Source organism: Pithys albifrons, chromosome 3, assembly GCF_047495875.1.
Source record: "Pithys albifrons albifrons isolate INPA30051 chromosome 3, PitAlb_v1, whole genome shotgun sequence".
Taxonomy (NCBI): domain Eukaryota; kingdom Metazoa; phylum Chordata; class Aves; order Passeriformes; family Thamnophilidae; genus Pithys; species Pithys albifrons.
Genome location: NC_092460.1, coordinates 98,808,085 through 98,835,978, shown reverse-complemented (window position 1 = coordinate 98,835,978; position 27,894 = coordinate 98,808,085). Strand labels below are relative to the sequence as shown.

Below are 27,894 nucleotides of genomic sequence, written 5' to 3'. Positions count from 1 at the left end.
TCTCCCCTGATTAACGACAGAAAACTTCTGTAAAATTCTCTGTTTATCAGAAGGGCCAGATTTATGACAGGCTATATATTTCAGTGGGACTCCTGAGGGACTGTTCCTCCAAGGAGAAGAGGGAAGGAGCAGTTCAGCTGCCTGTTCTGAGACTCTGCTTCAGGGTAAGCTCTTGCTCCTTTCTCACCATTGACTCCAATAGTTAAAATGTTTCCTTCGCTTTGAAATAAATGCATCAGACAAAGTGCAGGCTGGAGTTGCTCAGCTCCTACATGTGCTCTCCAAGGAGAAATGGGAGTTTATGCCAGCACTGAATTGTGCAGCTCTATTATATTTTGTGGTAAGGGTGGCAAGGACAGAAGGAATGATTTGGGAGAGAAATTCAAGGCAAGTCACCTATATACATTCTATATATCTGATGCACAGCTAGTTAGATATATTTTAAGTTCATGGAGTTGGTTTTGCAAAAGGACATTTCAGGAACTCCTCTGCTTTATTTAGGGCAGAGAGGGTCATGCTCAGCAAAGCACTGTAAAAAGCCACTGCTTGTGGTTCATGTTCTCAGTTTCCTACTCACTGGTCTCCAAATTCCTGATCCTGAGCTGATACAGAGATAAAGGACCAGATGTTTTGAATCAGAGCAATGGTGTGTGTAGTTCTGCATTTTGAATCCAATGGCTATGAAGAGATGAAGGTCTGGGAAAAGAGTAAGAATGGAACAATTGTCAAAGGAGACTGCTGAACCCTTCAACAGTCCTCAGCCCGGAGCCTTCTGCAGTGAAAGGTGGGCTGAGTCTTTCAGAGGCTGTGACAGATTTCTGTCCCATGAATCCTTCCAGCTGCCTGTCCTGTCTGCGTTATTCAAAATGCTAATTAGTTTAAAATCACTCTGTAGAATGTCTAGAATTGGAAATGGAAACATCACTGCTACCCCAAAGCCTGTGCTGCCTCTGAAAGAAGGCAGAGCACCCTGCCTGGCTGCCACCATCACAGAGACCTCTTCAGGGTTTTCTCCAAAAGGATTGACCTTCCTAACTGCTGAAAGTCATGTCAATGCTGAGACAGACAAAAAAGCACTTGTTTCTGTTCAAGAAAAAGAAGTTTCTGCAACAGTGCCCTTTCCTGTACAGGACAGACAATCAGCAAAGCTGTAGATGGGCATTGGCAGGAATGGCATCCCCCCCGGGAAGAGCTGCCCCTCAGTATTTGCATTGCAGCAGCCACGGTACTGGTAAGACAGAGGTGTTACCCTCGTGCTTGCTGCTGCCATCTGCTTGGCCCCTTCCTTTCCTGTATCCAGGTGTCTGCAAGTTCCCAGTCTGGGGTTGGGTGCTGAGATAATGCCAGCTGAGCAGATGGACACACGTTTCTGAATGTCAGCTGAGTCTGTGCTGTGGGGAGGTCCTCAGAGCAGAAGGGAGAGAGATGATGTTCAGGAACTGGGGCTTCCATGGCCTGGGTTTCTTCAGGCTTTTTTCTCCAATGCCAGTGCAAGATCTGGGCTCTTGTCCATCTCAGGTAGGTTGGAAAAGGGGACCTTGTCCCACTGCTGTGCCTCAGTTGTAGATAACTTTGTTGTTAAAGCTGATTGGACATGGGGTAGGTTTGGATATCTCTTCAGATAAGATGAATTTTCTGACTGCTGCCTTCTGTAGGTACCTTATATCTATTTTAGATTTCACTCATGTTGCCCTGGTCTCATTGCCATATACACCAGGACAGACATTACCCTCCACTTTGACTTTCACAGTCCCCTCCTCTGCCAGCTGTGTTCTACAGACAAAAATTATTCCAGACCATGACCAGCTCTCTCCAAGTTCAGTGTCTCTCTGCATTTGCCTTGCAGTGGAGCAAGAGCCCTTCACCTGAAATCCTCCCATGGTGCTGTGGCTGCTGCTACTGCAGGTCTGGGGGACCTGCCTCTGGCTGGGACACTGTGAGCTGGTGACATCCTTTCCATGTTCATATTGTCCATTTTTCTTCTGGAACACCCCCCCAAACAATGCCCTGGAGCCAGATAACCCAGCCTGGATCTGCCAGCGCTACAAGAACAGGTATCATTATGCCACCTTGTATGACAGAGACCTGCGTATTCCCGTCTACTCTGCTTACATGTACCAGCCTGGACCTGGCAGGAGACCTACACCACCATGGATGCTTGAGCCCCAGGTGAGTGTCCTCTCCTACAGCATGCCACCCTCCAGTCATTAAAAGATGAACTGCAGCATTTAGCCAAACATTTCTCTTTCCCCCCACCCCACTACACACACCTGCAAATGGACCCACTGGATGGGATTCATCTCATCTTAGTTCAAACATCTGCACCACATGATTCCTCTGATGTGTCTGAGACATCAGCAGGATGATGAGATGAGTCCCATCCCAAAGGTGCCCAGTTTTCTGCATTGACCTGAGACCAACATCAAATCAAATTACATTGCATTACATTACAAAGTCAACTGACCCCCCTCACTGTGTCCTGCTGTGGTGGGAGACCAAAAGTTGGGAAAAGGCATCCAACAGTAGCCAAATTTGAAGGACTAACAGTCCTGGTGGACTCTGATCTCCACTTTACCCTGAACTGTTTTGTATCCCTGACAGAGTCTAGTTACTTCCAACTTAACACTCCCTTTGTCTTTGTAAGTGTCACGAGAGAAGAGAGGAGAAACATAGAAATGGCTGGGACGACCCAGTGAAAAATCCTCTGCTGAGGCACTCAGTGCTGAGAGGATTTGATTAACACTGGGGAATTTACTGAGTGATATTTCAGGCAGTGAAAATTGAGGAGCATCAGTGTCAGTTCTGTCAGAAGGATGTGATCGCCATCCATAAGCAGTTGCCCCTGAGCACCGTTGCCTCAGGCTTGTTTCAAAGAATCCACCAGAAATACAGATGTCCACAGACTCCAGAGCTCTCCCAAATGTCCTTTAGACCTTCAGTAAAAAAGACCAAGCCTATTACAGAACAGAAAAAGAAATAAATCAGGCCATTGCTAAGGTCAGAGATACAGGATGGAATTTAGGTGTTAATGAACCACAGGAGAAATCCATGTACCCTGTGCCAGAGGAAGAACAAATATGTTTCTCTAAAGATGATAAAGAAGGTGTTGGAGTCAGAAAAAAACCCCACACTTGCATTTTTTCCCCACTGGAAGTCAAACAAGTGATATGGTATTGCACCACTGCAGCCTCCACTTTTAGGGGGATTAAAGCTTTTCTCTTTTTGTAGAATCATAGAATCATAGAGGGGTTTGTGTTGAAAGAACTATCAAAGATTCTCTCATTCCAACCCCCTTGCATGGGCAGGTCCACTTTACACTAGACCTGGTTGCTCAGAGCCCCATCTAGCCTGGCCTTTTTCCTCACTACATAGGCTCCTCAGGACTCTTTGGGAATCATGAAGAGGCTGATCATTTCTAGCATCCTTCCAGTGAGGCTGCAGAAGATGCTCCCTGCCCAGATCGATTCTGAGACACATTATTAGGACTGCCAAATCAGATACCACTTGAATTGAGGTCTTTTTGATTCTGGTTTTTGAGCAAAGAAAGCTTCATCCTTGCAATAAACTGTACCCCTCCCTGGAAAAACTCACTCCTAGGGCTGGTTTCCCAATATATCTCCTTGTGTATGGGGTTAGAGGAGGCAAACACTGGTGTTCCAGGAGTGTGATGCTCCTATAGCAGCTACACATAGAATCACAGAATGAGAAAATGGGGGTGGGATGATCTGGGGAGAACCCTGGGTAGATGTGGGTTTGTTGACAGGAGGAAAGGGAACCAGATGTCTTAGGGAAGGTTTGTCATCAAGGACCATTCTCCATTCAAACGTAGGAGTGAAAAATGCTCATTGTCTCATGTATCCATCCACACTCCCAGCACAGGCTGCAGGCTGGATAACAAACATCACAAGTCAAAAGGAGAGCAGTCACAGTCTGAGCTGCCTGTTTTTTTAAAGGCTGTTATGTTCTGCCATAGGAGCAGCTATAGGATTTCTCTCAGATTTATACATTTTCATACACTGAGATAACAGAAAATTAGATCTTGACACTCAGAGACTTCTTCTTCAGGGAAACCTGTTCCATTACTGCCATCCTCAATACTAATGCCTTTTCCTTTTATTCACCTATCAAGCTGATCAACCAAACTTATTCCAAGGACATGGATACAGAGGAGAATCTTATGAAAAAATACAAGGTCAGCAAAGAGCAAATCAAACAGACTCAGACTGTTGATGAAGACTACGGCAACCTCACGGATTTGGAGCGTGGCCATTTGAACCCCTCTGGGCATCAGAACAACCCGAACAGCAGAATAGCTACCTTCACCCTCACCAACATAGTGCCCCAGAACAGGGAACTCAATCAAGGTGCCTGGAGAAACTACGAGGAGCAAACAATGGCCCAGAATAACCAGTTCTGTAAACTCACCTTTGTCATTGTGGGTGCTGTGCCTGGGAACACCTACATTGCCAGTGGAAGGGTTAATGTACCCAGCCACATCTGGTCAGCTGCCTGCTGCAAGACCACCACCCATATGAAGACTTGGGCAGGCATTGCCCGTAACGATGAGGATCAGGTTGAAATCCTCACTCTGGGGGAGCTGGAGGCCAGGTTGGGCCCACTGTATAAGAGGGGATCTGTTTTGCTGTTCCACAAGAGCTGTCCCCGTAAATAAGCCTCACATAATGAGCGTAAAAGGCTCAGGGGCTTTTCCCACATATCGCAGAATCAGGGAATGGTTTGGCTTGGAAAGGACCTTAAAGATTACCTAGTTCCAAACACCCCTGCAATACAGCAGGGACACCTTCCACTAGAACAGGTTGGTCAGAGCCACGTCCAACTTGACCCTGAGCATTTCCAGAGATGGGGCAGACACAGCTTCTCTGGCCAGCCTGTAGCAGTGTCTCACCACCCTCACAGGGAAGAATTCCTTCCTGATACAAAGTCTGACCCTGCCCTCTGTCAGTTTAAAGTCATTCACCCTTCTCCTGACACTCTCCATGCTCTTGTCCAAAGTCCCTCTCCAGTTCTCTTGGAGCTCATTTATGTATTGGGAGAGGATCTAAATTCTCCTCAGAGCTTTCTCCAGCTCAACAGTCCCAGCTCAAAGTCTGTCTCCACAGCAGAGGTGTTCCATACATCCAAGCATCTTCGTGGCCTCCTCTGTACTCCACTCCAATATGTTTGTATCCTTCTCATGTTGTGGGCCCCAGAGCTGGATTCACCATTGCAGGTGGGGTCACACCAAAGCAGTGTAGAGGGGAACAAATGTCCTATGCACTGTCTGTCATGCTTCCTTCTCTGGTGTGTTTCCAGCTCTGTAAATCAGAGCAAATCCTGCTCCTGTGATGAAAGGGAGAAAGAGGTGGGCAGAGCTGGTTTGCTTTGCTGCCCATTCTGGCAGAGAGCTCTTAGGGATGAGTCCTTGCCCTGACACTCTAGAGGAGACAGCTGGATAAGAGCCCATGGACAAAGAAATCAGAGCTTCTTGATGAGACCAGGAGAGCTTTGCCTTGTTTTCCCTTTTCTTTATGCCCAGTTACAGACTTTAGTTCCCTCCTCTCCTCATCAGCTGTCCCTGGCAGTGTGCTGCTGACCTGTCCCTCACCTCCTTAGCAAGGCTGTGAGACACAGTTGGTTCACGTTTGCCAGGGATGTTGTGGAGTCTCCATTGCTGGAGATGATCAAATCCCAGCTGGACATGATCCTGGACAACCTGCTCCAGCTGACCCTGCTTAACCAGGATTCTGGAATAGGAGATCTTGAGAGGTCCCTCAAACCTCAACCTCAGTGACTCTGCGATCCTGGGACAAGGTTTTGTTTGCTTGCTTTTGAAATCTGTGCCATGAGAGCAGGAGCTGCAGAACAAAATGGGCAGCTCAGGCATCAGATACACAGGAAGCTTTGACCAGCCAAAGATAAATTTCTGTGATACATTGCTTGGCTAACTTCATTCCCTGCTCTGCTTCTAAACCTTCTCTGCAGATTTATTGAAAAATCATTTTGTGAAATGTATTCAATGAGTGTAAAAGATCAATGTGTGCCAGATCATTTAGTTCCTGAGTAGTTCACAATAAAAATTATTTGTGCCAGTGCTGGATTGCAGGCTCATCTTTTATATAAATCACAAAGCGCTTAATGCTGAAATTTCCACCGCTAGTATCGTCACAGCACTCAGAGCATCCTTGCAGGACTTAGGGCCACAAATCCAACTTGAAGATGCCATAACATGTTCTAAAGTGTTCCCTCAGACTCCAGTTACTTCTCCTATGAATGCACATGAACAAGATGGATCAGGATGCAAATGGCTCATACAATCTGTGTCACTTCCAGAGGTTAGAGCTTGAAATTCTCAGGTCAGCAGCTGCTCAGCTCATCCTACTGGGTTTCAGTGCTCACCCCCTCTTTGGGGGTTGCACTGAAACATTGGGTAGGGTTGAGCTGCAGAGCCAGGCAGCAACATGCAGGTGTCTCCAGGTGAGGTGGGTGTCCCAGCTCTGATCACAGCCAGTAGAGATCCAGGGCTGGCTCACCTCCATAAATAGATGCACCCTGTGCCCCTTGAGGTGCCCTGAGGTGCGTGAGACCCCCAGTGGGGCTGACCTGGTACAGGATCCTGGGGAACACCCACACCCATCTGGGCCAGCAGCCAGAGGCCAGGCAGATTTCCCAAGAACATCTCCAGTGGCTTTGGACACCTGAGCACAGGGAACCAAATGCCACCAGAGACACTGGGCAGTGCCCGGTAGCACCATGGACTTGTGCTCCTGTTGTCTCCATGGCCATGGTGAGAGCAGCAATAGCACTCACTCATGCTAGCTGGGGTGCTTAGAGAGGTAGGACAATATTTTGCTGTTTAGGTGGACAAGGCAGGAACATCACTCACACACCCCTTCACAAACTGCTGCAGTGTGGGTCACTTTTCTACAGGGTGTAGCCCTTCAGGTACAGGGTGCCCCAGTGTGAGTCCTCCACAGGGCCACAAGTCCTCCCAGGAAAACCTGCTCCAATATGGGCTCCTCCCTCCATGGGTCAACAGGTCCCTGACAGGACACCCTGCTCCAGCACAGGTTTCCCACAGGTTTATAGCCTCCTTCAGACATCCACCTGCTCTGGCATAGGCTCCTCCCTGGGCTGCTGGTGGGTCTCTGCACTCCCATGTTCCTCCATGGGCTGCAGAGGCACAGCTGTCCCACCATGGTCTGCACTACAGGGTGCAGGGAAACCTCAGTTCCAGCACCTGGAGCACCTCCTGCCCCTCCGTCTCCATGGACCTTGGTGTCTATATTGTTGTTCACATGTTCTCACTCTACTCTTCCCTGGCTGCAATTTCATCTGTGCAAGAATGTTTTCTTTTTTTATCTTCTTAAATATGTTATCACAGATGTGTTACCATCATTCCTGATTGGCTCAGCCTTGGCCTGTGACAGGTCTGTTCTGGAGCCAGCTGGAATTGGATCTCTTGGACACGGGGGAAGTTTTCAACAGCTTCTCACAGAAGCCACCCTTGTAGCCCCTACACTACCAAAACCTGGCCATACAAATCAAATATATCCTGTCACTTCATACTCTTATTGAAAGATCCTCTCTAGCTCTCCTGGAGCCCCTTTACTTCTTCAAAATGGCTATATATGTGTGTGTGTGTATGGGTGTATGTGTGTATATGTGACATAAACAAATATACACATACATATATGACATAACAATATATTTATTATTATATATAATATATATTTATTATTATATATATTTAGGCAATAAGGGTGAGATGAACTGCTCTCTAAAGGGACTTGTTCCTCCCCATTGCCTGTCTCAGACACAGATACTTGCATTCAGCCAGATAAAACCCATCTTACCAGGCTGAGCTGGCTAAAAAAAGGCAGAAAAATATTCAAACATCACCAATTCCCAGTAATATAATTGTATGTCAAGTACTGTGTGTGCATGAGCCTGTCCTGAAATGCCTTTGCTCTGGGTTCTCTTGTGCTCTGCAGCTACAAAAGGAGCTGTCAAATTAATCAGCTGCCACAATCTGTAGCATCCTTGTCTGAGCTGGAGGAATAATACAGGAACTGTTGTGGAAGGGACTAGTCCAAACTAGTTGGGAAGAGCAGGGTGATGACGAATGCATGTACATAGCGACCCATCAGGGAGTCTGATCAGATTTTCAGCTCATATGCAACGGGGTAAATGGGTTTAATTTCTGAGAGGAATAGTTTGAAAAGGAGAAAAGTGTGTCTGCATTTGGCCTATCTGAGTAGGGAAGGGGCAGGGAGACATCAGGTGTCCAGCAAAGCATCTCTGTTTGTGGGGAAGGTATGTGAGCTGAAATGATGGTGCCATCATCTAACATGCTTGGGCAAGTGGTCCATATGTACACCTGGTCACTTGGGATGGGCTGTAGTTATATTAGAAATACATCTCCTATATGCTAGGAGGAGGGGAAGTGTTTTTGGGAAGCAGTTTCAGGGAGGGTTCATTCCCCCATCTGTCAGTGATGGGGTGCACTCCTTCTAGCCGTACTCTGTAGGCGGAAAATCACTCTGCTCCCCTAAGAAAGAAGCTGTAATATTTTCTGCCTCCTTCACACGCTGGATTTGAGTGTCCAGGCTTCCTCCTCGGTTGCCACTGCTAATCTTGGAGTTGCTGGAACAATCTGGTTTCTTCTGTGGAAAGTCATCAATTCACATGTTGGCATTTGAACACCACAATTCCCTGAGAAGTCTTCTCTACAACAGGAAAAAGACTTCACTACAGGAGGAAAGAAGTAAGTTTTCTATGGCTTCTTCTATATTTATTATGAGAAACCATAGAGTACTTTTTGCAGAAGACACCACTTGGGATTTCAGTTACTGTTTAAATTCTTGCTCAAGTTACTATCTTGTCTGGTATCAGCTACTTCATCACTTCTTACACTGCAGGGCCAGTGAAATGTAGATAATTATTGACACTTTTTCACTTACTATATTTTCAGAAATCCTACAATGGCCCAAAATCCTACAATCTGCAGGATCGTTAGCCATCTTCACTAAAGTATGTTTCAAAGCATTGTCTACACTTGGTATGGTTTTATCCTGTTGTCAATTGGCAGAAATCCACACTGATGTGGTTTCACAAGGTTCTGCCTTCCTCCTTTTTAAGAGGAATCCTCATTCAGCTAAGAAGCAGAGCAACCAGTAATTAGCAAGGAACATGAAGAGAAATGGGGATGAGGATTAGCAAAGCGGGAGGAGGAGAACTCTCAAATGTCAAAAAGGGATATTTTGGCTTAACTAGGCTGGGGAGCCTGTGAACAGGAACAGCTTTGGTGCATCTCAGGGTAGTAATAATCACAGGCTAACAGGCAATTCTGAGCTGGAAGGGACCCACAAGGATCATCGAGTCCAACTCTTAAGTCAAGGGCCCACATAGGGGATTGAACCCATGACCTTGGCATTATTACAACCAAGTTTTAACCTGAGCTAATAGAAACAGTAAGGAGGCCAGGCTACAATAGGTCTGAAGCACAAAGTTGTCATGACACTACTCAGAAATCAGGGGGATGAAGGAAGGAGAATTATGTGGTTGTGGTGGCAGATGCTCCCCCAGACTTCCCACAGGTCAGCCAGAGAGAGAAAGGCTCACTGCATAAACAATCTAAAACAAATATATTTGCATAATTAGCTTTAATTTCCCCATGGGGTTAATTTTCCACCTATTATTTGAACGGTCATTCTCAGTTTCACAATGGCTGGGACAAAGTGTGCTTTTTAGAATCGTAGAATAACAGAATGGTTTGGGATGGAAGGGACATTAAAGAAATCTCATTCCAACCCCCTGCCTTGGGCAGGGACACCTTCCACTAAACCAGGCTGCTCAGAGCCCCATCCAACCTGGCCTTCAACACCTGCAGGGATGAGGAGCCCACAGCCTGTTGGGGCAACCTGCTTTGAATTTTTTTGTTTTCAAAAACACTGATTCCTCCATTTCCTATGCCAGTATTTAATAGCTGAACCAGATAATCCAAAATCCAGGGCCACTTATTTAATGCCAAAGAAGGGATTCAGAAATCTAAGCAGTACAGTAGGGAGATAGATGATCCAGTTGATAACTCTTCCACTCCTGGGGACTTTTGTTTAGATTTCACATTTCTCTCATTCCATCCCACTTACCATGTTGTCTGCTTGGTGAGTCACACAAAGACAGCGGGAATGATAAGCAGAACAAAACAGAGAGCTGATAAAACAGAAAATCAATATGTTTATGAAAGAGAGATATGCTTTCATCTCAGATAGCTTAGGAATTTAGTTGTCCCTGACCTTTGTAGAGAGTTGTATTTTAATCAACTATTTTAATTGGACTCCTGCTATTTTAATTGCTTTTCTCCTAAATCAGTTTAATATCACAAAATGAAGGTAGAAAACTTGAGCTAACCAAAGAATACTGTGCTAACCAAAGAACTGAGCTAACCAAACAAAATCTGGAGGAAAATAACTTGCAAAGTTATACACTTCACAGAAAATGGTCAATAAAGATTGTTTTTGCTAAGAGGTAAATTCAACAGAGAATTGCCTAAGTAGAGAACAATCTAGATTTACATTAACCAATGAAAAATTAAAGTGTCTTAGTAGGAGGTAGAAACATCAGATAGGAGGTTAGAGGTCATCAAGAATTAATCACACATGCCAGTAAACCTGCGAAAAGACTCCATGATGAGGAAGATGCAAGGAGCCCCTCAGCACCCCTTCCCCAAATTCTTCTACCAGGAAAAGGGACACTAGACAGCAATTTTGCTCCATGGAAGAACAGAAAAAAGGACCCTGAGCACACCCATGATGCAATGGGGGTGCGTAAATCTTTGGGTGGAGGTCTTGAAAGTTACCATGTATAAATACCCCAAAAAGATTGAAGAAAGGTGGATGTATATGGTGAACTATTCCCCAAGTCTCCAGCTGGAGCCATTAAAAAGGAATGTCCCATTCAATGACTCGTTGTCGTTGGCTTTGATTCTTTGTTTCAGCAAGCACCTGGTGTTGCCTTAATTATTGTAGTTACTCCAACTGGGAGAAACAGGCAAGGTCTGGGATAGGGTCCCTCTTGTCCCTTTGTCCAGAGGCAAGAATGTCTCTGTGTTGCCCCATTGCTTTGCTCCCAGGGGCAAACAGGACCCAGCCAGAGGGGAACTTGGGCAACTAGAGGTTGACCACAGCCAAATAGCCAGGGACTACTGATGTTGTGGTCTCTGGAGTTGTTTGCAATGTTTCTCCTTCCCTTCCTTTATGTCATACCATTATTCCTACTCATTAGAATGTGCACTATGGTAGTTGGCAGATTCCAGTTGGAATCAAGAGCCCTTGTGCAAAGGCTTGAGCACAGACACGGTAAGAGACAATTTCTATTTCAGCAGCTGAATGGAAGATAGAGAAGAGGGAGATCTAAATCCATCAGTTTAGCTGGAAGGAAATGTTTTGTTTGGCCATCTTTTCTTTTTTTAATTCCTTTGAAAATGAAAGAAACACATCATTTAAATATTTGCATTTTTTCCTGCTTTTTTTTCCAGTTGAAGAGATTCACTGAATTCACAGAAAGTCTCAAAGAAGAATCTGAAAATGGCTTAATTTAAAAACTAGACTTTGGTTTGATCTGGTTTTTTTACATCCCTTATGAAAAGTCTTCTTTATAGAAAGCTTAAGTGCTTAAGTCTCTTTATATTGTCTTTAATAACTTTTTTGCCCAACACATGGACACGGGTGTGTCTTGCAGTATATTTATTAGCCTTTCTAGCAGAAATTAATCTCTTTGGTAGAACAGCAAATTGAAAGGCAAAATAAATGCTCTGGGTGATGAAGTCTTTAACAAAATGCCATACCTGTCACTGGTAGTGTCACTGATGAGGAAGAGGATGGTTGAGTTGTACCTGTGAAGAGAGAAATTCTTGACTTTTGTATCGATTTGCCCTTCTGACAAACAGCATCAGAGGAGAGATGAGGACAGAGTCAGGCAAAGAGCCAGTTTGTTCCAGCATCAAAGCAGTGGTGAGGGAAGAGTCTGACAGCTCCCCCTCTGCACAGAGGGCTTAATAATTGCCATGTTAGTTTCTTGGCCATCAATAGATGTTTCCAGCCTGGATATGGACATATATGATGATCTGATATCTGTTAATGGTGGGTGTAAAGTGAACTGTAATGGGATCCCTCTAAGATCTTTATTTCATATGAGGTTGGGAAGGATGACTTTCAAGGTGCCAAGCTAAGATTTGGAAACATGGTTTCAAAAAAGCCATGTTTTTGCCCAGGATTGTAAGCCAAGACTTCCTTGGTTCAAAAAATGCATTGAATTTCTCTCTTATCCTGGAAAGGAAGCTCTGAACTTGTGCCAGTATGAGATATGGAGGTTTATAACAACAGGTTCTGTAACAGTGGTCTGTTGATAAATCTCTTTGCGCTGAATTCTGGGTAAAGAACTGAGAAAAGGGAGGATATTCCTTATCCAGCCTTACTAAGGACATCACATCATAACATGTAGAAAGGCAACACTTTAGGGGAATAAATATTTAGTGCTCTAATTACAAGGACCTGACCTGTCTCAGGTTTGAGTGCATTTTTGAAGGAAACTGGAACTATTATTCTGCTGAACTAAAGGCAAAGAGGACCTATTTCATTATCCAGTTTCATGTTTTCCTGAATCTTAATTTTAATTTTTAAAAATATTTTTAATTTTAAAATATTTGTAATTTATAGCTATTCAATAGGCTGTATAATTTTCTAGGACTTGTATGTTGATAAGTTATTTTCACCACAGCAAGACGTTCCTTCATCCTGACAGTATCAAGGGAAATTTTCAATGGAAAAAAATTACTATTATGATGGAAGAGGAAAGACCAGCCAACACATTGTGAATGCTATACCTAGAACAGTCTGAACTGGGCACTACAGGGAAACAGATGGATCTATGAAACAGGGGAGAAAGTCCTGGGTTAATGCTGAAATAGAGTGTCCAGTGAGTAAGGTGATTCATTCCTACAGTTAGAGCAGCAACGAGAGGCAATGATGTCCAAGTGTCACCTGAGAGGTCACTCTGCAAGCACAAGGGCCTGCCCAAACCATCCTGCTCTACCACATGGTCTGGTGTGGTCACAAGGGCTGGAATTCCTGTGATCTACTGTTCCATGTGGCCTTTGACATAGTCATTGGGGCTGAGCTATAGTCGCTGGGGAGAAACAAACCTTTACAAGGTGCTATTCATCTAAAATAGGTGTGAAATAGGGAAGCTAACAGAGCACCATCAACACCTATCCCCTCTGCCAGTTATAAAGGCAGTCCAGCTCAGACTGGGGCATCTATGCAGTAGACACTGACAGTTCTGTAGGATTCATTTCCTCTTAAAACTCTAAGTACTGGTGAAAAACCCTTTTTTTTCTCCAGTCACTTGGTAGGAAAAGTCCTCTCATGTTGTCCTTGCTTTGGATTCCATCCCTTTAAAATTCAGCCCATTGCACTTCACTGGCTCAGAGGAGGTTGGGAGCATAATGGAAGCCTGAGGACTCTAGAGGGTGTGGACAGCTGGGTCTGTCCACCTTCAGTAGCTCTGCTTGACACCAAGAGAGAGCCCTAAACCCTCTATCACAATTTTGCAGTTAGTATGAAAGACAAAGGAGGATGCAGCAGTTTCCTCCCCAGAGGTGTCACCTCCAGCAGTCACAAATGACATCTCCATGCTGGAGCTCTGAGTTCCCTGATCTCCCAATCTCAAACGCCAAGCAGGTTGTTCCCTAGGATTGATGTGCTGAGCTGGGGGGGTCTGGACCCTGCACAAACAGGTCATGACAGTGGTGTGGTGCAATTAAAAACCATCTCACCTGGCTCAATAGTCTGTGCTGGCCACTTGCTGCTGTCATTGGTACATTGCACGTCCAGAGGGGTCCAGATGATGATGCCGTTCACCTTCTTACATGTGCTGGTGCCAGAGGTGGGGGGTCGCTTATCATAACCACTCTGGCATTTGAAATGTAACTCTTGTCCCACATAATAGTGTTTCTTCACTTTTAAGGAGGCATGTGGAAGGGCCTTGGGAGGACCACAAAAATCTGTGGGATCAAAGGTAGAACAAGGCTAAAGCAGACGGGTTTTACGCGCTGCTTTTGCTCTTGAAGATCATGACTTGTATTCTTACAAAACACAGACAAGCAGGATATACCAGGCCTTCCTAATTCTTGGTTAGGATATAAAGTACTCATTCGCTTACACAGTATCACTTGTTCACTCAAGATATAACAGCAATTGGTTTTTCCCCTCTGTCTGCAAAGTAATTAAATATTACTCATCATTCTTACACTACTTCCATTGAAATCAGCAGAAGAAGTATTACATTAGTGAATGGGCTCTTATTTACATTTTTGGGCAAACTCTGAAAGGTCTCCTTGCTTCTGGTGCGCAGGACTCCTTGTTTTAATTTCTGGCTTCTGTATAAGTGCTAACTCCACCGTGGGAGCTGTTGACAACAAAATTTTCTCATCTGTGGGAGAAGTTACACTTGCTAAATTACAGTAAGACAAATATCAGAGCAAATTCAGAGCACCTAAATTTTCAGGGATGGAATAGAACTGTTTCAGGTTCTAACTTGCCAAGATAAGCACAAAAGATCATTTGTTAGAGCGATGCCCAGGTCTGTCTTATATTGACTAACTCATTAGAAAACACCTCTACAAGATGTTACAGTAATGAATGGGCTCCTACTTACCTTTCTGGTTGAAGTCTGAAAAGTCTTCTTGCTTCTGGGGTTCAGGGCTCTGTGTTTTACTCTCTGGCTCCTGTGTAAAATGTACCTCTGTTGTAGCACCCACGGACAGCAAAATGTTCTTGTCTGTGGAGAAGTTACATTTGCTGAATTACTGCAGGACAAATAGAAGAACAAAGCCAGAGCACTCAAACTTTCTGAGGTGGAATAGAACAGTTTCAAGTTCCAACTTGCAAAGATAAGCAGAAAGGATCATTTGTCAATGCCCAGATAAGTTTTATACTAACTAATGCATTGGAAAAAACATATCTATGTATAGAAAAAGGACAACACTCACTTACCAATGCACTTAAATCCACTGTAGGCCCAAGAGGCACCCTGCTGTTCCCTCTTACACTTAATTCCTGGGTAGGCACCACTTATTCTGTCATAGCCACTGTCACATTCATAGTACAGCTCAGTCCCAGGCACATACATTTCAGCAGTTACATCAGCAAATTCAGTTCTTGGAGAAGGTGGGCATTTTTCTGCAAATAGAAAGCCTGAGAATCAGGACAGCCTGTCACTCTACTTCATTCATCTCACATATTTCTGTCTTCTCAATACCAGACATGTCCAGCAGATGGGCAACATGAAACACAGTCATACTGGAGAGCAGCTAGTGGGTCAGAGTGCAGCCCTGAGTCTGTGGAGTGAGGCACAATAAGCAAAACTAAGTCATTAAAAGTTGCAATAGTCTATAAGCAAGCGTTGGGAATGGGTGTAGACTCTCAGTTCTGTCTCAGAACACAAAAAAGCAGCTTACTGTGACATAAGTTTGCAAACCTAAATATAACTTGTCCCAAACAAGGACGCGAAGTGTTGTGTCATCAGCAAATCACATTTAAATATACTTCTTAATCAGTTGGAATGAATTAAGTTAGATTATTTCAGTGCACTTCAAAAGCCCACTGAAGTTCAGCTGGAGGCCCAGAAGGTGATAAAGGCACTACTTAATGATTGTTTAAGGGCTAAAGGCTGAGAAATGAACAGATAAAATAAGTTGGTTGCACCAGGGCTGGCATTCTGGATCTTTGGGTGAATGATCTGTGCCCCTTGATGCTTATGCACTACAGTAACAGCTATGATGAGTAAAATTTCTTAGCCATCTTGTCCTCACATTTTCTGCAGCTGCAATGAATGCAGCCCTAGCAACCAGTGAGAATGACTGCAAAAGGTCCCTGAATCCCTGACAGCTGCTCATCATTGGTGTCTGCCCTTGACTTGCAAAGTGCCTTCTCCTTGAAAGACCAAGAACAACTCAGCTAGTGACCCCCAACTCCAGCCCTGCAATGCCCTTTTCTTTCATTTCTCCCTTTGATATTTGCTGCCCTTTTCACTTTTATTTCTCTTGCTGCAAAAATCACAAAATTTGAAGAAAGCAGCAGTGACAAGTATGTGAGTGGCTTACCAGCAAATCTGCATAAGGGATGTTTTAATTCCCTCCTATCTTTGTGCTATCAAAGAATTTGCCTTGTAAACATCAGACTGTGGCTTTGACAGAAGCTACTGCACCCGAAATAGTTAACCACATGGTTTACCACAGACTGTCAGGGTGATTAAAATTAAAGAGTTATCAGATGAGCAGCAAGTTGAGATCATGTATTCTCACTTTCCCTGAAAGCTAAAAGCATGTTTCCCTCAAGACTTCAAAAGCCTCTTTGAAGCAGACTGCAGATGTGAATCTCAGCATGAGCCACTCAAACCTACAACTCATTAGTCTCTTCTTAAGAAAACCCACAACATTTAACCTCCTCATCACAAAGGACAAACGTTGTTTTAATTGATGATCAAATGAAGTTGGGTTCTTCTGAACTTGCACACATCAGACAAGGATTGTGCAGAACTGGTGCATGTGGGAGGTAGCAAGCAAAGCCCACCACGCTGGATCAACTCATCCACATTGCAGATGGATCACACACAACCTTCCTGGAATCCAGTCTTTTCATTCCATCCACATCACTCAAATTCTTCTCTTCTCACATCTGAATAGCTGCAAGTATCTACTTCTTTGGCCTTTACCATGTTCCTGTCTCTGATTCAGAATGTATTTTGAAAAATGAATTTCCTAGATCTCATTGTGACCCACTGCTTGCCTCCCTTTGACTTTTAATTGCTTCACTGTCATGTCAAATATATTGCTTTCACTTTCAAGAACCTTCTCCTCAGCAACCATCATAACCTTTCAAATCATCATTTTCTCTTCACACGCTATTGCTTCTCACCAATGGGTTTGATATCTAAGTCAAAGGACTTTGCATTTTTTGTTTTATCAGTCCTCATGCTGGGAGGAGCTGTGAATGGATACAGATATTGCAAAATACCCATTGCCATTATTGCTCTTCATTGGCTCAAAGTATCTTAAACATCTCCAGAGGTGCTTCTCTTTGAGAGTTCTTTATAATCCTTCAAGAACAGATAGGCATCAAACATGTAACCAATACAACCTCCTCTCAGGTAGTAGTAGGGAGTGATAAGGGAGTGAGCCTCCTTTTCTCCAGGCTGAGCCCTCCCAGCTCCCTCTGCTGCTCCCCACCAAACTTGTGCTCCAGACTCTTCCCCAGCTCTGTTACCCTTCTCTGGACATGCTCCAGCCCATTAATGTCTTTCTTGTGTTTCATGTCATTGGACCTCCTTGGCATAGTATGGGAAGACTGTGCAGGAAAAAAGCAGACCTGGTGAGGTCTTGGATCATATTCCCTACACTGGATGACCTCTGGAGTGAATCATGCCTAAAACTTCATTCCATCTTTGTGCCCAAGGCAACCACATGATTTGCCCCTAAAAATGTCATCCTTGCTGTGTGGGTGGGAAAAGAGCCAAGGAATGGGAAGAAGCCAGGAAACTAGGGAATGGCAGTATAGATTCACTCCTTCACTAGATTTTTGACTTTTAGGGGACATGAATTTTGCCTTTTTTTTTTCTGTTTTGCACCTGGTTGGTAATTATAAATACCCATCTTATAAAAGGCCAGCACACCTGGGCAGAACCTGCCTCACAGCCTGTGGTTGCCCAGTTCTGCACAGCCCAGCTTTCCCAGGATCCTGCATCCATCACAGCTGCTCCAGGGCTGGACTCCTGTTAGCATTGGTTCAAAATAGACTTCAGATCACTTGAGGTTCTGTTTGCATCTTTATTTTCCAGCCTCACATATTCTAATTTTCCATCCTCATGATGAGCTGTTTAGTGTCACTATTTTTTTTCTCTGTAAATCTCAGTGTCCACTGTTCTCTTCTTCATTCCCAAGTTTCATCATTGGGATCTCTCACTCTCATCTCCCACACCCAAGAAGTGCTCTAGAACTCCATTTCTCTGCACTTAGAGGTACTGAATGGGCCAAACAGAGAGGTTGGTGTAATTTTTTTCATGGGATTTACCCCTTTTATCAGTTACAGAATTGTGAGAACACGTAGCTCTTCTAAGGCAGAGGGGAATTTCCGTTTCTCCCCATATTAGTGGATTTTGGGTGCCTACAGTAATTCTGAAAATTCTGGAGCTGGTTTCAATTATAATCATATAGAGACAAACCCTTGGAATTAGATGAGGGTAGTGAGTTCAGGCAATATATATCCATAAAATATAAAAAGTAAAAAGTATTTATTGCTTTTGCTGGAGTGCTCCCAAAATTAAGTTTGATAAGGATTTTAAGACCTGCAAGCCTTGTGATCTGAGCCAAAACATAGGTGGGATTCCTGCTTTTCCTGCTTAAGCTACAGTGCCTGGTGCCATTTGAGCTGTCTCAGAGCCCCTGGGACCTCCACATCACTATCAGGTATCAACAGGAATTACTGGGGGCGAAGAAACTCAGTAGCTACATCAGCATCAGTTCTTTTGGCACTTGTGTTTCTCCCCTGAGGTTTCCCATTCAAATATGAAATATGTTACTGACTTGACCACAAAACTGTTCTCAGTAGATGTGCTGGCAGTATTAGGATTTATGAAGCTCCCTTGCCTATTTCTTTTCCATGTCTGAGTTGGCAGAGCAGTGTTAGATGAGGCACCAGAACAACACCTTTTGTCCACAAGAAGTGAATGGGGAAAATTTCTGACAGGTATTTTTAGCATTAGGTAAAACACAGGCAGTGAGTCACGCCATGATAACCTAAACTCAGAATTTCCTCTGCCACATGGCTGCATGACCCCAGCTCTGACATTATTCTGAGGTGAATTGTAAATGTCAAAGTGCAAAAATAGGATGATTTTCCCCTAAATACAAAGGCAGTGAGACAGCATTGGTAGGAAACTGCATGCTCTGAAGATTTGGGTAGAAGCAGTGAAGGAACAAGGCACTTCACACACCTGCCCAGTTCAGAGATGAAAAACACCTCTCCCCAGAGACATGAAGAAATCAAACCAGGCCAAAATGAAGATATTCCCCAGATGTGCCTGAAGAGGTAAAGCAGCCCTGGGGATTCATGTGCTGTGTGAGACCATGTGCTCTATAAATGGCCTCTTGAAGATGAAACCAGTATGAGAGAAGAGAAGGAATTGATACCAACAACTGGACTGGAATGGTAATGAACTTCTTCTAACTTCAAAATTTATTCCTCAAGGATCTCTTAACAAGCAAGCCTCAGCTCTGCAGGATTCTTTCCCCTCCTACTAATGTCATTTAGTGTTTATGTGGATTTGTAAGCTGGGGATAGATCCCGACTGTGGTGCTGGAGTGCAGACCTCAAGTTTATGGTAATTTAATGTGGGATTTTAATGAGCTATGCCTTAGATTACACAGAGATTACCTTACAAAATCATTTGAGCAGTAGTGAGTCTGCAGTATAAGGGCCAGAAATCCAGTGCAGAGGAAGTGACCAGGCACAACTTTTAAAGGAAACAGCTATGGAAGAGAGATCAGCTTTATAGGGCAGAACACAGGTTTGAATATTCCCAGCAGTGGAGAAGAGGCATGTCCTGTTCTAAGGACTAGGCAGTTAAGAACCTGCTGAGTTTGTTGCACAAGATGTCTCTGTTGGAAAGACAGTATAAAATAAACTGGAATATGAGCCAGCAGGAGCTGTCCATTAACTGCTTGTGGGACCATAGAAAACTATGTCTGGGAGAAATGCACTTCTCTTATCTCTTGGCTTAATCATGCTGGTCAGCTGTTTGCCCTTGACCCAGAAGGTGGACTGTAATGCAAAAAACCAAATCCATATACAGCAAGGCCAGAGTTGGTTGGACAATGAATTAAGCTTTCTTGTGCTAAGCATAATTTAGCCTCAGGATTCTGCCTTAGCACCTTCTGTAAGAAACTGAGCTGGGCAGACCTCTCTAGAGGACAGCAGACAGCTAACTCAACTTCTCCACGGCAAAGCTCAGCGATGCTTCTCTTTTTTTATCAGCTACAGTGGTGGAAGAACACTCTTACATGCTCACATTGATAATTAGGGTGATTGATGAATCTCATGCCTGCCCTAGAAGGGAGGCTGATCTGGGGACTTAGACTGAAAATGTGGAATTGGAAGAACATTAGGAAAGAGGGAGAGTACTATTTGCTAAGGCAGGGAGAGGGAGAAAAACTAACCTGAGCACATTGTGCTGCTTAGGAAATGCAGTAAGTGAAGAATGGGGAACATTTGTGTTTGTTTCTGGGTATTTGTAACATCCTTCATTCTGTGGTAAAGCCACAGAGCTCGAAGTCTTTAAAGGCAACCACAGCACATGGTTTGGTAGCAGAACACAGAATTAGGTTTTGAGAATATCATACATGAAACCCTTGTTTTGGTGTGTGACATTTGGGTTTTGAATAGATTTGGCTACATTTCTGCTTAAATCTGCAACCTCAGTAACACCCATGTCTTAGGTATTTTCGTCTAAAAGCAAAAACAAAAGAAAAAGAAAGAAAATTGTCTGTTTAAACAGCAGCAAAGATTCAGATTATTTTCTTTGTCTGGAACTTTCTCAGCCTTGCCTTCCATAGGGCTGAAAGGGCAGTAGGAAACATCCTCTCTGAAAATAACTGAACTGTCTGACAACTGTGTCCCTGTCTTGGGTAAGAGTGAAAAAGTTGTCTGGTGGGGCTCTTTTGATTTCAAATTTGGTTTTAGGACCCATCTCATCTGACTTGTGGACTCAGCATGGTCATGGAGCTTTTCACTGGAGCTGTCAGTAGTGTGATGGAAATTTTCTGTACATGTAGATGATTTTTCTGGCCTTGTCATTTCCACATAAAGGGAGTTTATTCTTTATCTGAGGGCTTGCACTTTACAAATTGAGAACATAAAGGAAAAGCAGCACATGCCAGAGGGCTGTCATTCTGTCACCTTGGCAGAACTGAGAACAGGGAGTCCAGTGAAGAAAGTCATGGAAGGAGTTTGGAAGTAGGAATTTTGGAGAAGCATTGGAAGAGATGGAGCAAAGACTCAGTAAGGTAGATTGTTCCAAGATTCAGGACCAGGGTCAGGTGATGGGTCTCATGAGTAGAAAATATGCCAAAGCTGGGCTTTTAATGCAATGGGAAAAACAGGAGAGACAAAGCTGTACATTGAGGAAGTAAGTAGGGAGACAAAAATTGCAACACTCTGAAGGCAACAGTGAGCCAAGTCAAAAGCAGTGGCTTTCTAGAAGTAGATAGAGTGGGTTTTCTTCTTCAATAAAAGGATAGGACATAACATCTCATCCCATTTCTCCAGCTGAAGAAAGCAGTAGATACTGCAGGAAATCTCTCTGTAATATCTGCTTTTCCTCAGTAGGAGCACAATATTTTAACAACTTTTTTTTTAATTGTAGCTGTATATTGGACCCTTTGCTGCTGAGGGCCACTGCAGCTGAAAGGTTTATAAATGTATTTGCTCTCTGGTTGACCTTACAAGAGACACTTGTACTTGTTTGACAACTTTAATGTATTCTGCATTGCATTTCAAATCCATGGGAGCCAGAACCAATATGCAAGTGTAATGAGAAAGAAAGTCCTCTCATTTGAATGACTGAGATCTGGTACCCATCTTGTGTGAATGAAATTCCCTTGAATGAAATTCTTTCTTCTGTGAGTTTTAATCCTTTCCAGGTTTAACATGCAAATCTGTTCAGTGTATTCCTGTGAGGTGAATAGTCAGATGAAAAGGCTGTAGGAGCACAGACTGGCTTTTACCTTGTGTTTACCCCTCACTTCAAGCCTCATCCATGCCTGCACCTCCAGGGCACTGCTGCTGTGCAGAGTAAAGGAGACAAATGTGATGATCTTCACAAGAAAATCAGCATTACTCTTCTTCTCTTTAGCACTAGGGCACAGTTTAATTTTTATTGAATCAATGACCATCTCATGCCTCAGTTTTCCCAGCTGTTTATCAGAGGACTTTGCCCTCTCAAAGCACTTTGATATCTACCAGTGTAACTGTTTTGTAAAACAAAGGCTTTTTATATTCTTTTCCCTCCAATTATGTTTATTCCCGGTAGTGCATTTTGCCAAACAGCATCTAGGACAAGATCTATTTACAAATCTGGACTTACAGTGTTAGGATGAGCTGAAAAGACAGAGGCAAAATAATAAGAAAAGCACTATTTGTGCTGTTGATTTTTTACCACTTTGACCCAGCCTCTTTCTCTTTGCTTTGCTTGTATCTGTTCCCAGATCTCCTTGTTGATTCCACTAAGGAATAAAAAACAACAGCCACAATACCTTGAGTTTCTCTATGACTGAAACCCTCACTAGGTGGTGTTTCTGCCTTAGCATATTATTTGCAGAGAGAAATTATGAATATATATATATAAATATTATGTTCAAACATTGAGAGAGACATTGAAAATAAACACAGGAAGCTGAGGAAAGAAGAGCTTAGTGATACAGTGAAGAATGCAATGCTCTGCATTTATTCATTCACCAGTGAATTAAATCACATCAAACAGCACAAAGTGCAACTGCTCTAACACCCCTTAATTTTTTTTTCCAAAAAATCAGAAAGATTTCTGATAAACGAGACTTGCCAGCAAGAAATTTCATTACAGGTTCCAGGCACAGTAATAGAGAAAGTGTGATCTGGGGGACCTGACTCATCTCAGAACCGATCCCACTGACACATCTCTGGCTGAGCGTCTCGCAGTGATGCTCCTGCTCTCGGCACTGAAACACTTGCCGTGGGCACTGGCACTTCATTTGGCAGGGAAAATGCCCCGTGAAGGAGAAGGTACAGCATTTACTGGCAAAACACTTCAACGAGGTAAAAAAAATCACCTGGGGGTTAAACATTTATGAAGGTCCTTCCTGCATTAATGAGTTTAGTCATTAGCAACACACTCTTCCCTTGAGATGGCCAGCCCTGAGTAAAACTCCCAGCCCTGCTAGAAGTGATCCATTGGCAGTTACAGCACCAGCTTATCTGAGAACCTGCCCCAGGCTGCATGTGCTGATACCTCTCAACCTGGACATCATCATCACAGAGTCACAGAATATGCAGGAAATATCACATTTATGGAGCACTGAGATTGCAAGATTTTTCTTTCCCTCTTTGAACAAAACAGTTTAAATTGAAATTCACTAATTTATCACCAGATTGTTTCTCAATGCATGCTCTTGTAGCAATAAATAAGCCAAATATAAGCAGTATCATCATTTATAAATGTGCAAAATTATGCTGAATGAATGAGCTGCCTCCATTCACGGTTTATGGGTGCTACTGGTTTGGAGGTAAGGCTGAAAAATATTTCATATCTATAGTACCTGTACCAGCTTTGGATGATGCTTTTTAACTAATAGCATTGCCATCAATTTTACCTGCAGAGGTACTGACATTTCAGTGTCTATTTTTATATTTGCTAAAGTTACAAGCAAAATGGAAAAAGCAAATTCAAAGAGCTACCTACGGCTGCTTTGATCTGCCCACTGTTTCAATGATGAGTTGGAGGATACACACATTACTCACACACAAAATATCCTGTAAAGCTCTGGATTTTCTGCAGTTGATAGTTTGTGGGCACAAAACCCATTTCTCTCATTTCCTCAGAATAATAAATTCCCTCAGCTCTAAATGTCTTTCCTTAGCTGAAAGGAGTCAGGATATTGCAAACATCCTCCAACAGCCACCACAGAAAATGCAAATCACATTTTCCCTCCCAGAAAGGCAAAAATAGTCTTTTACCTTCTTTGTTCCCTATGACAAATCCAAACAAGAGCCACATCAAAAGGCACTTGAGTTCCATGGGACTTGTCCACATCTTTTCCCTGCACTGCAGAGGATGGTGAAGTTTCTCAGAAGCTTCGAAGCTGTTGTCAACCAAGCCAAGGAGCCGGTCACTGCCTGATTAGAGCAGTGGGGACCATCACCCCATGTGTGCAGGGAGGACTTTGGTCAGAAAATAGTCATTTCGCTGTCTGAGTCCACAGGAGAGAATAAAGGCTGCTCTCTGTTCAGGTATTAGTAGCTTTTATCCAGGAAATCAAGCTTATTGCTCGGCGTGGCGGAGCGTGCCATCGCGTGTAGGAAGTGGTTTGACACATCAGAGCTGCTGACTCCAGAGCAGTTTCACTACAGTTGAGGTCAGTAGAAAGGGATAAGAATTTAACAGCTTTATGCAGGCATTCAACTCCAAATCTCTGGCTGGATGGATTATTAGAGAGGGACCATCACTGTGCAATAGTTGTCAGGTGCATGACAATGGACATCAGGCACCATCTGTGGGCTGTACCTACAAAGGAAAGCTTCCATGGGCTATATTTTTTGGCTTTCTGGAGATCTTCTGCTAATGATGATAAAGCCTCACTGTGTTTATCTTTATTGTAAGCATGTTTGCAGTTTCTCTGAATCACAGCTCAGCTTCTGAAGGATGGACAGTTTGATCAAACAAACAAAAATCCCATGAGGATGAGGCTGGCAGGTATAGAAAAGGTTTCCCTTGTTCCTAAATTGTCTGGGTGTGAAGTGCTTCAGTGAAATTCTTCCAAATGTCAGTGGAAAACTGGAAATGATCAAGGGGATATCAGACTTCATGTAGTTTTTCCTCAGCCACTTCCACAGAAATTATTTCCTGTTAGTATCTGGAGAGGAAGTTGGAATAGACTATGGAAAAAACAGATTGAAGCTATCTGTGGCATTCCATCATGAGTACTGTGTTCGGTTCTGGACCCCTCAGTTCAGAAAGGATATTGAGGTGCTGGAGCGGGGCCAGAGAAGAGCAACGAGGCTGGAGAAGGGACTGGAGCACAAGTGCTGTGGGGAGAGGCTGAGGGAGCTGGGGGTGTTCAGCCTGGAGAAGAGGAGGCTCAGAGGTGACCTCAGCACTGTCTGGAAGTCCCTGAAGGGAAGTTCTGGCCAGGTGGGGGTTGGTCTCTTCTCCCAGGCACTCAGCAATAGGACAGGGGGGCACGGGCTCAAGCTCTGCCAGGGGAAATTGAAGTTGGATATCAGAAAAAAATTCTTTGCAGAGAGAGTGCTCAGGCATTGGAATGGGCTGCCCAGAGAGGGGGTGGATTCCCCATCCCTGGAGGTTTTTAACCGCAGATTGGCCGTGGCGCTGAGTGTCATGATCTGGTAAAGGGACTGGAGTTGGACCAAGGGTTGGACTCGATGATCTTGGAGGTCTTTTCCAACTCAATCCATTCTATGATTCTGTGATTCTGTGATTCTATGATTCTATTCTATCATGATTACTGCATGCAGAGCATTTACTTCACCTTTATAAATCCTGAATGAATTAAATCTTCTTAACAGACATGCTAAGTAATTGATGTGATACATTTTTAAATGCTGCTACAGCTGCATCCATCCATCTCCTACCCCTCTCCAGAAGAATCTCCCTTTGCCCATTTCATGAAAGTTTTTGTGCAGCTTCACTGGTGCAGGTGACAAGTCCTCTTGGATGGTTTGTCAGCCAGGAGACTTTGGCCGGGATATTACCTCCCAAATGCAAATGCAACAGGGCATGGAAAACAAGTAAGGTTTCTGAAGCAACTGCTGTGGGTAAAATGCTCTGCTCACCCCGGGACTGCTTCATGCTCCACAGATATTTACTGCCCTTGCTTTGTATCAAATCATCTTCCATATTGAACAGCAAAATAGGAAAAACTCATGCCAAAGTCCACTGAAGGACTTAGACAGTTTGACTCCTGAAAAATCTGTCTGAAAGTCTTAGAACCCAATTCTCTACCTTTTTTCCAAGACACCTGGAGATACACAACTGCCTGGGCCCTGTCATCATGTGGGCTGGTAAAACATATTTGTTGCCCAGAAAGAAATCCCAGACTTTTTATCACATTTTTTCCTCTCCTTGCTAAACATGGGGTCTGTTGTTTGGAGGTGCAGGGATTTACTCCCCAACACCTTCTATTTCTTGCCTGGCCAAACAATTTAGTTCCATAGCTATTTGCATGATGGAGACAGAGATGGGGGACCTTTTCCGCAGTCCTTCAGCTCAATCTTTTGTGTAGCATCAAATCTCAGTGTAGGACAATGGTCACCAAGATTTTATTGGAAAGGGTAGTTTTTATCCAGGAATGAACACGAAACGTGCAGGCAGCTGTGCTGGAAGGAACAGTGATCCCAGGTAGCTGGTGATACAAACACCCAGAACTCGGCACTTAGACCCTCTAAAGGTCATTAAAAAAATGGTTACGGCTTGTGAGAGGAATTATTCAGGTCAGCTTTGTGAAATAGGTCAGTTTGGTGAACAAGTCCAGGAAAAAACCAGTGCTGCTTCTGCAAGGAACTGACCCAAAGCAGAGCGAGGCAGAGAAGTTTGAGAACAAGCGGGAAATGTATCCAGGCATGGAAAAAAACAGGGGGTTATGAGGGAAAAACTTAACTAGCATTATAATTTAGATGATAAACATGAGATGTTAGCAACAGAATTAGGTATTGCAATAGAGAGGGTGTGCTGTGAAAACTCAGTGGATACCTGGAAAGTTGTGGATTGAAATTAAAAACAAGCATCTTCAGCATCCAGGAAGGTGTAGGAGGAAAAGAAGCTGCTGATGTCTCTGTTGCTTGTTTATTTTCTTTCATTGATCATCAGTTTTGCTGCTCAGAGTTCTCTGTTTCAGCAGAGACCTGGCAGGAAAAAGAGTCTGTCACATAGCTCAGGCCACCACAAATAAGATTATAAAGATTATTTTTGTTCAATGCCACAAGACCACAAAAGGGGCAGAAATGGAGTTGTCAGGGACTAAACCACAGACACAGCTCGCAGCTCCAGCCTTTTTTGGTCTAAGTTTAATAAGGGCCTTTTGAAATCCTGCAAGGGCTTTTAAAACTCTTCGTGCACAAACTCTGGAAGTCTGTCCTTTCCTTAAATAGGTCTCTATCCAGCTTGAAGAAAGGACAACACTGTGATCTTACTGCAGCTCTTCTCTGTTCAAAGCAGTGGTAAATCCACATAATTCACTAAAATATACAAGCTTTGTGTTTTCTTCAACTTTTTCTGCTGTGAATCACTCCTACACAAATCCTCTATACAAGGGAATAACAATTCATAACATTTCACAACTTCCTAACAAGGGTGTGGGAGTGGCTTTAATTGCTAAATAACCTCTGCAATCAGTCTATTGTTTATCTGTCCTTAAAATTATGGTGATGGTGGTTGCAAACTCACATTATGCAGAAGGACCACACACAAGGGCCCTTCCCAATCTCCGCAGCATCATCCAGCTCTGCTGCAAAACAGAGAAATGAGAGAGCCCCAGTTACACCAAGTCCTTGAAATGATCATCAGAAAATTTTCATCCTACCTAATTATTTATAATGGTCAAACTGGTTTTAATCACTTTTTCTTTCCCATAAATGTGAGATGGAACTGACATGAGGTGTGCAAATTTTTCATCTTAAACGAAGGATATTTGCAAGAATTTGGGTTCAATTCAAGAGAGAGTTCTACAGTCAACACAGTTTTCCAAGTTCCCCCTTGAGTCAATGGAGTAAACAAGAGCATCTAGAGAGTGATTCACCTCCTTTTCTGAACATCTACATCCACCAGATGAATCACCCTTCTCAACTTCACTCCCTCCCTCCCATCTGCAGACTATGGTTAAACCAGCATAACTAGGTTAAACCAAACATGGGTCTCTTGGGCAGCCTCAGCTGGATGACACAAATCCATCCTGAAAATCCCCACTGAATTTGGAAATAGAATTTAAATTGCTTATTTAGTGACTGAGAACAGTCTTTCCTGTGAAACATCCTGGACATGGGTCATTACACTCTTATTAACTATTCCTTTCAC

General features: G+C 43.6%; 2 protein-coding genes across 4 annotated transcripts; one reads left to right on the top strand and one right to left on the bottom strand.

The window, feature by feature from the left end:
- Positions 1–1,878: 1,878 nt before the first annotated feature.
- On the top strand, positions 1,879–4,840 carry LOC139669592 (endonuclease domain-containing 1 protein-like). The gene is made up of 2 exons (XM_071550092.1): positions 1,879–2,169; positions 4,130–4,840. Exons 1-2 carry the CDS (start codon positions 1,879–1,881, stop codon positions 4,670–4,672), a joined length of 834 nt encoding a protein of 277 aa, XP_071406193.1. The 3' UTR covers positions 4,673–4,840.
- A 2,876-nt stretch (positions 4,841–7,716) lies between these two features.
- IL2RA (interleukin 2 receptor subunit alpha) lies at positions 7,717–24,146 on the bottom strand. 3 transcript variants are annotated; one of them, XM_071550112.1, is made up of 7 exons: positions 23,823–24,146; positions 15,054–15,239; positions 14,716–14,838; positions 13,835–14,062; positions 11,846–11,893; positions 10,149–10,212; positions 7,717–8,663 (listed from the first exon to the last, which is right to left on the bottom strand). In XM_071550112.1, the coding sequence occupies exons 1-6, from the start codon at positions 23,896–23,898 to the stop codon at positions 10,169–10,171; spliced, it is 705 nt and encodes a 234-aa protein (XP_071406213.1). In that variant the 5' UTR covers positions 23,899–24,146; the 3' UTR covers positions 7,717–8,663; positions 10,149–10,168. The 3 variants fall into 3 exon arrangements, with proteins under 3 accessions (XP_071406213.1, XP_071406211.1, XP_071406212.1); XM_071550110.1 differs by having other exon boundaries at positions 7,717–8,726; positions 23,823–23,945; XM_071550111.1 differs by lacking the exon at positions 7,717–8,663 and adding an exon at positions 8,730–8,748 and having other exon boundaries at positions 23,823–23,945.
- Positions 24,147–27,894: the final 3,748 nt, after the last annotated feature.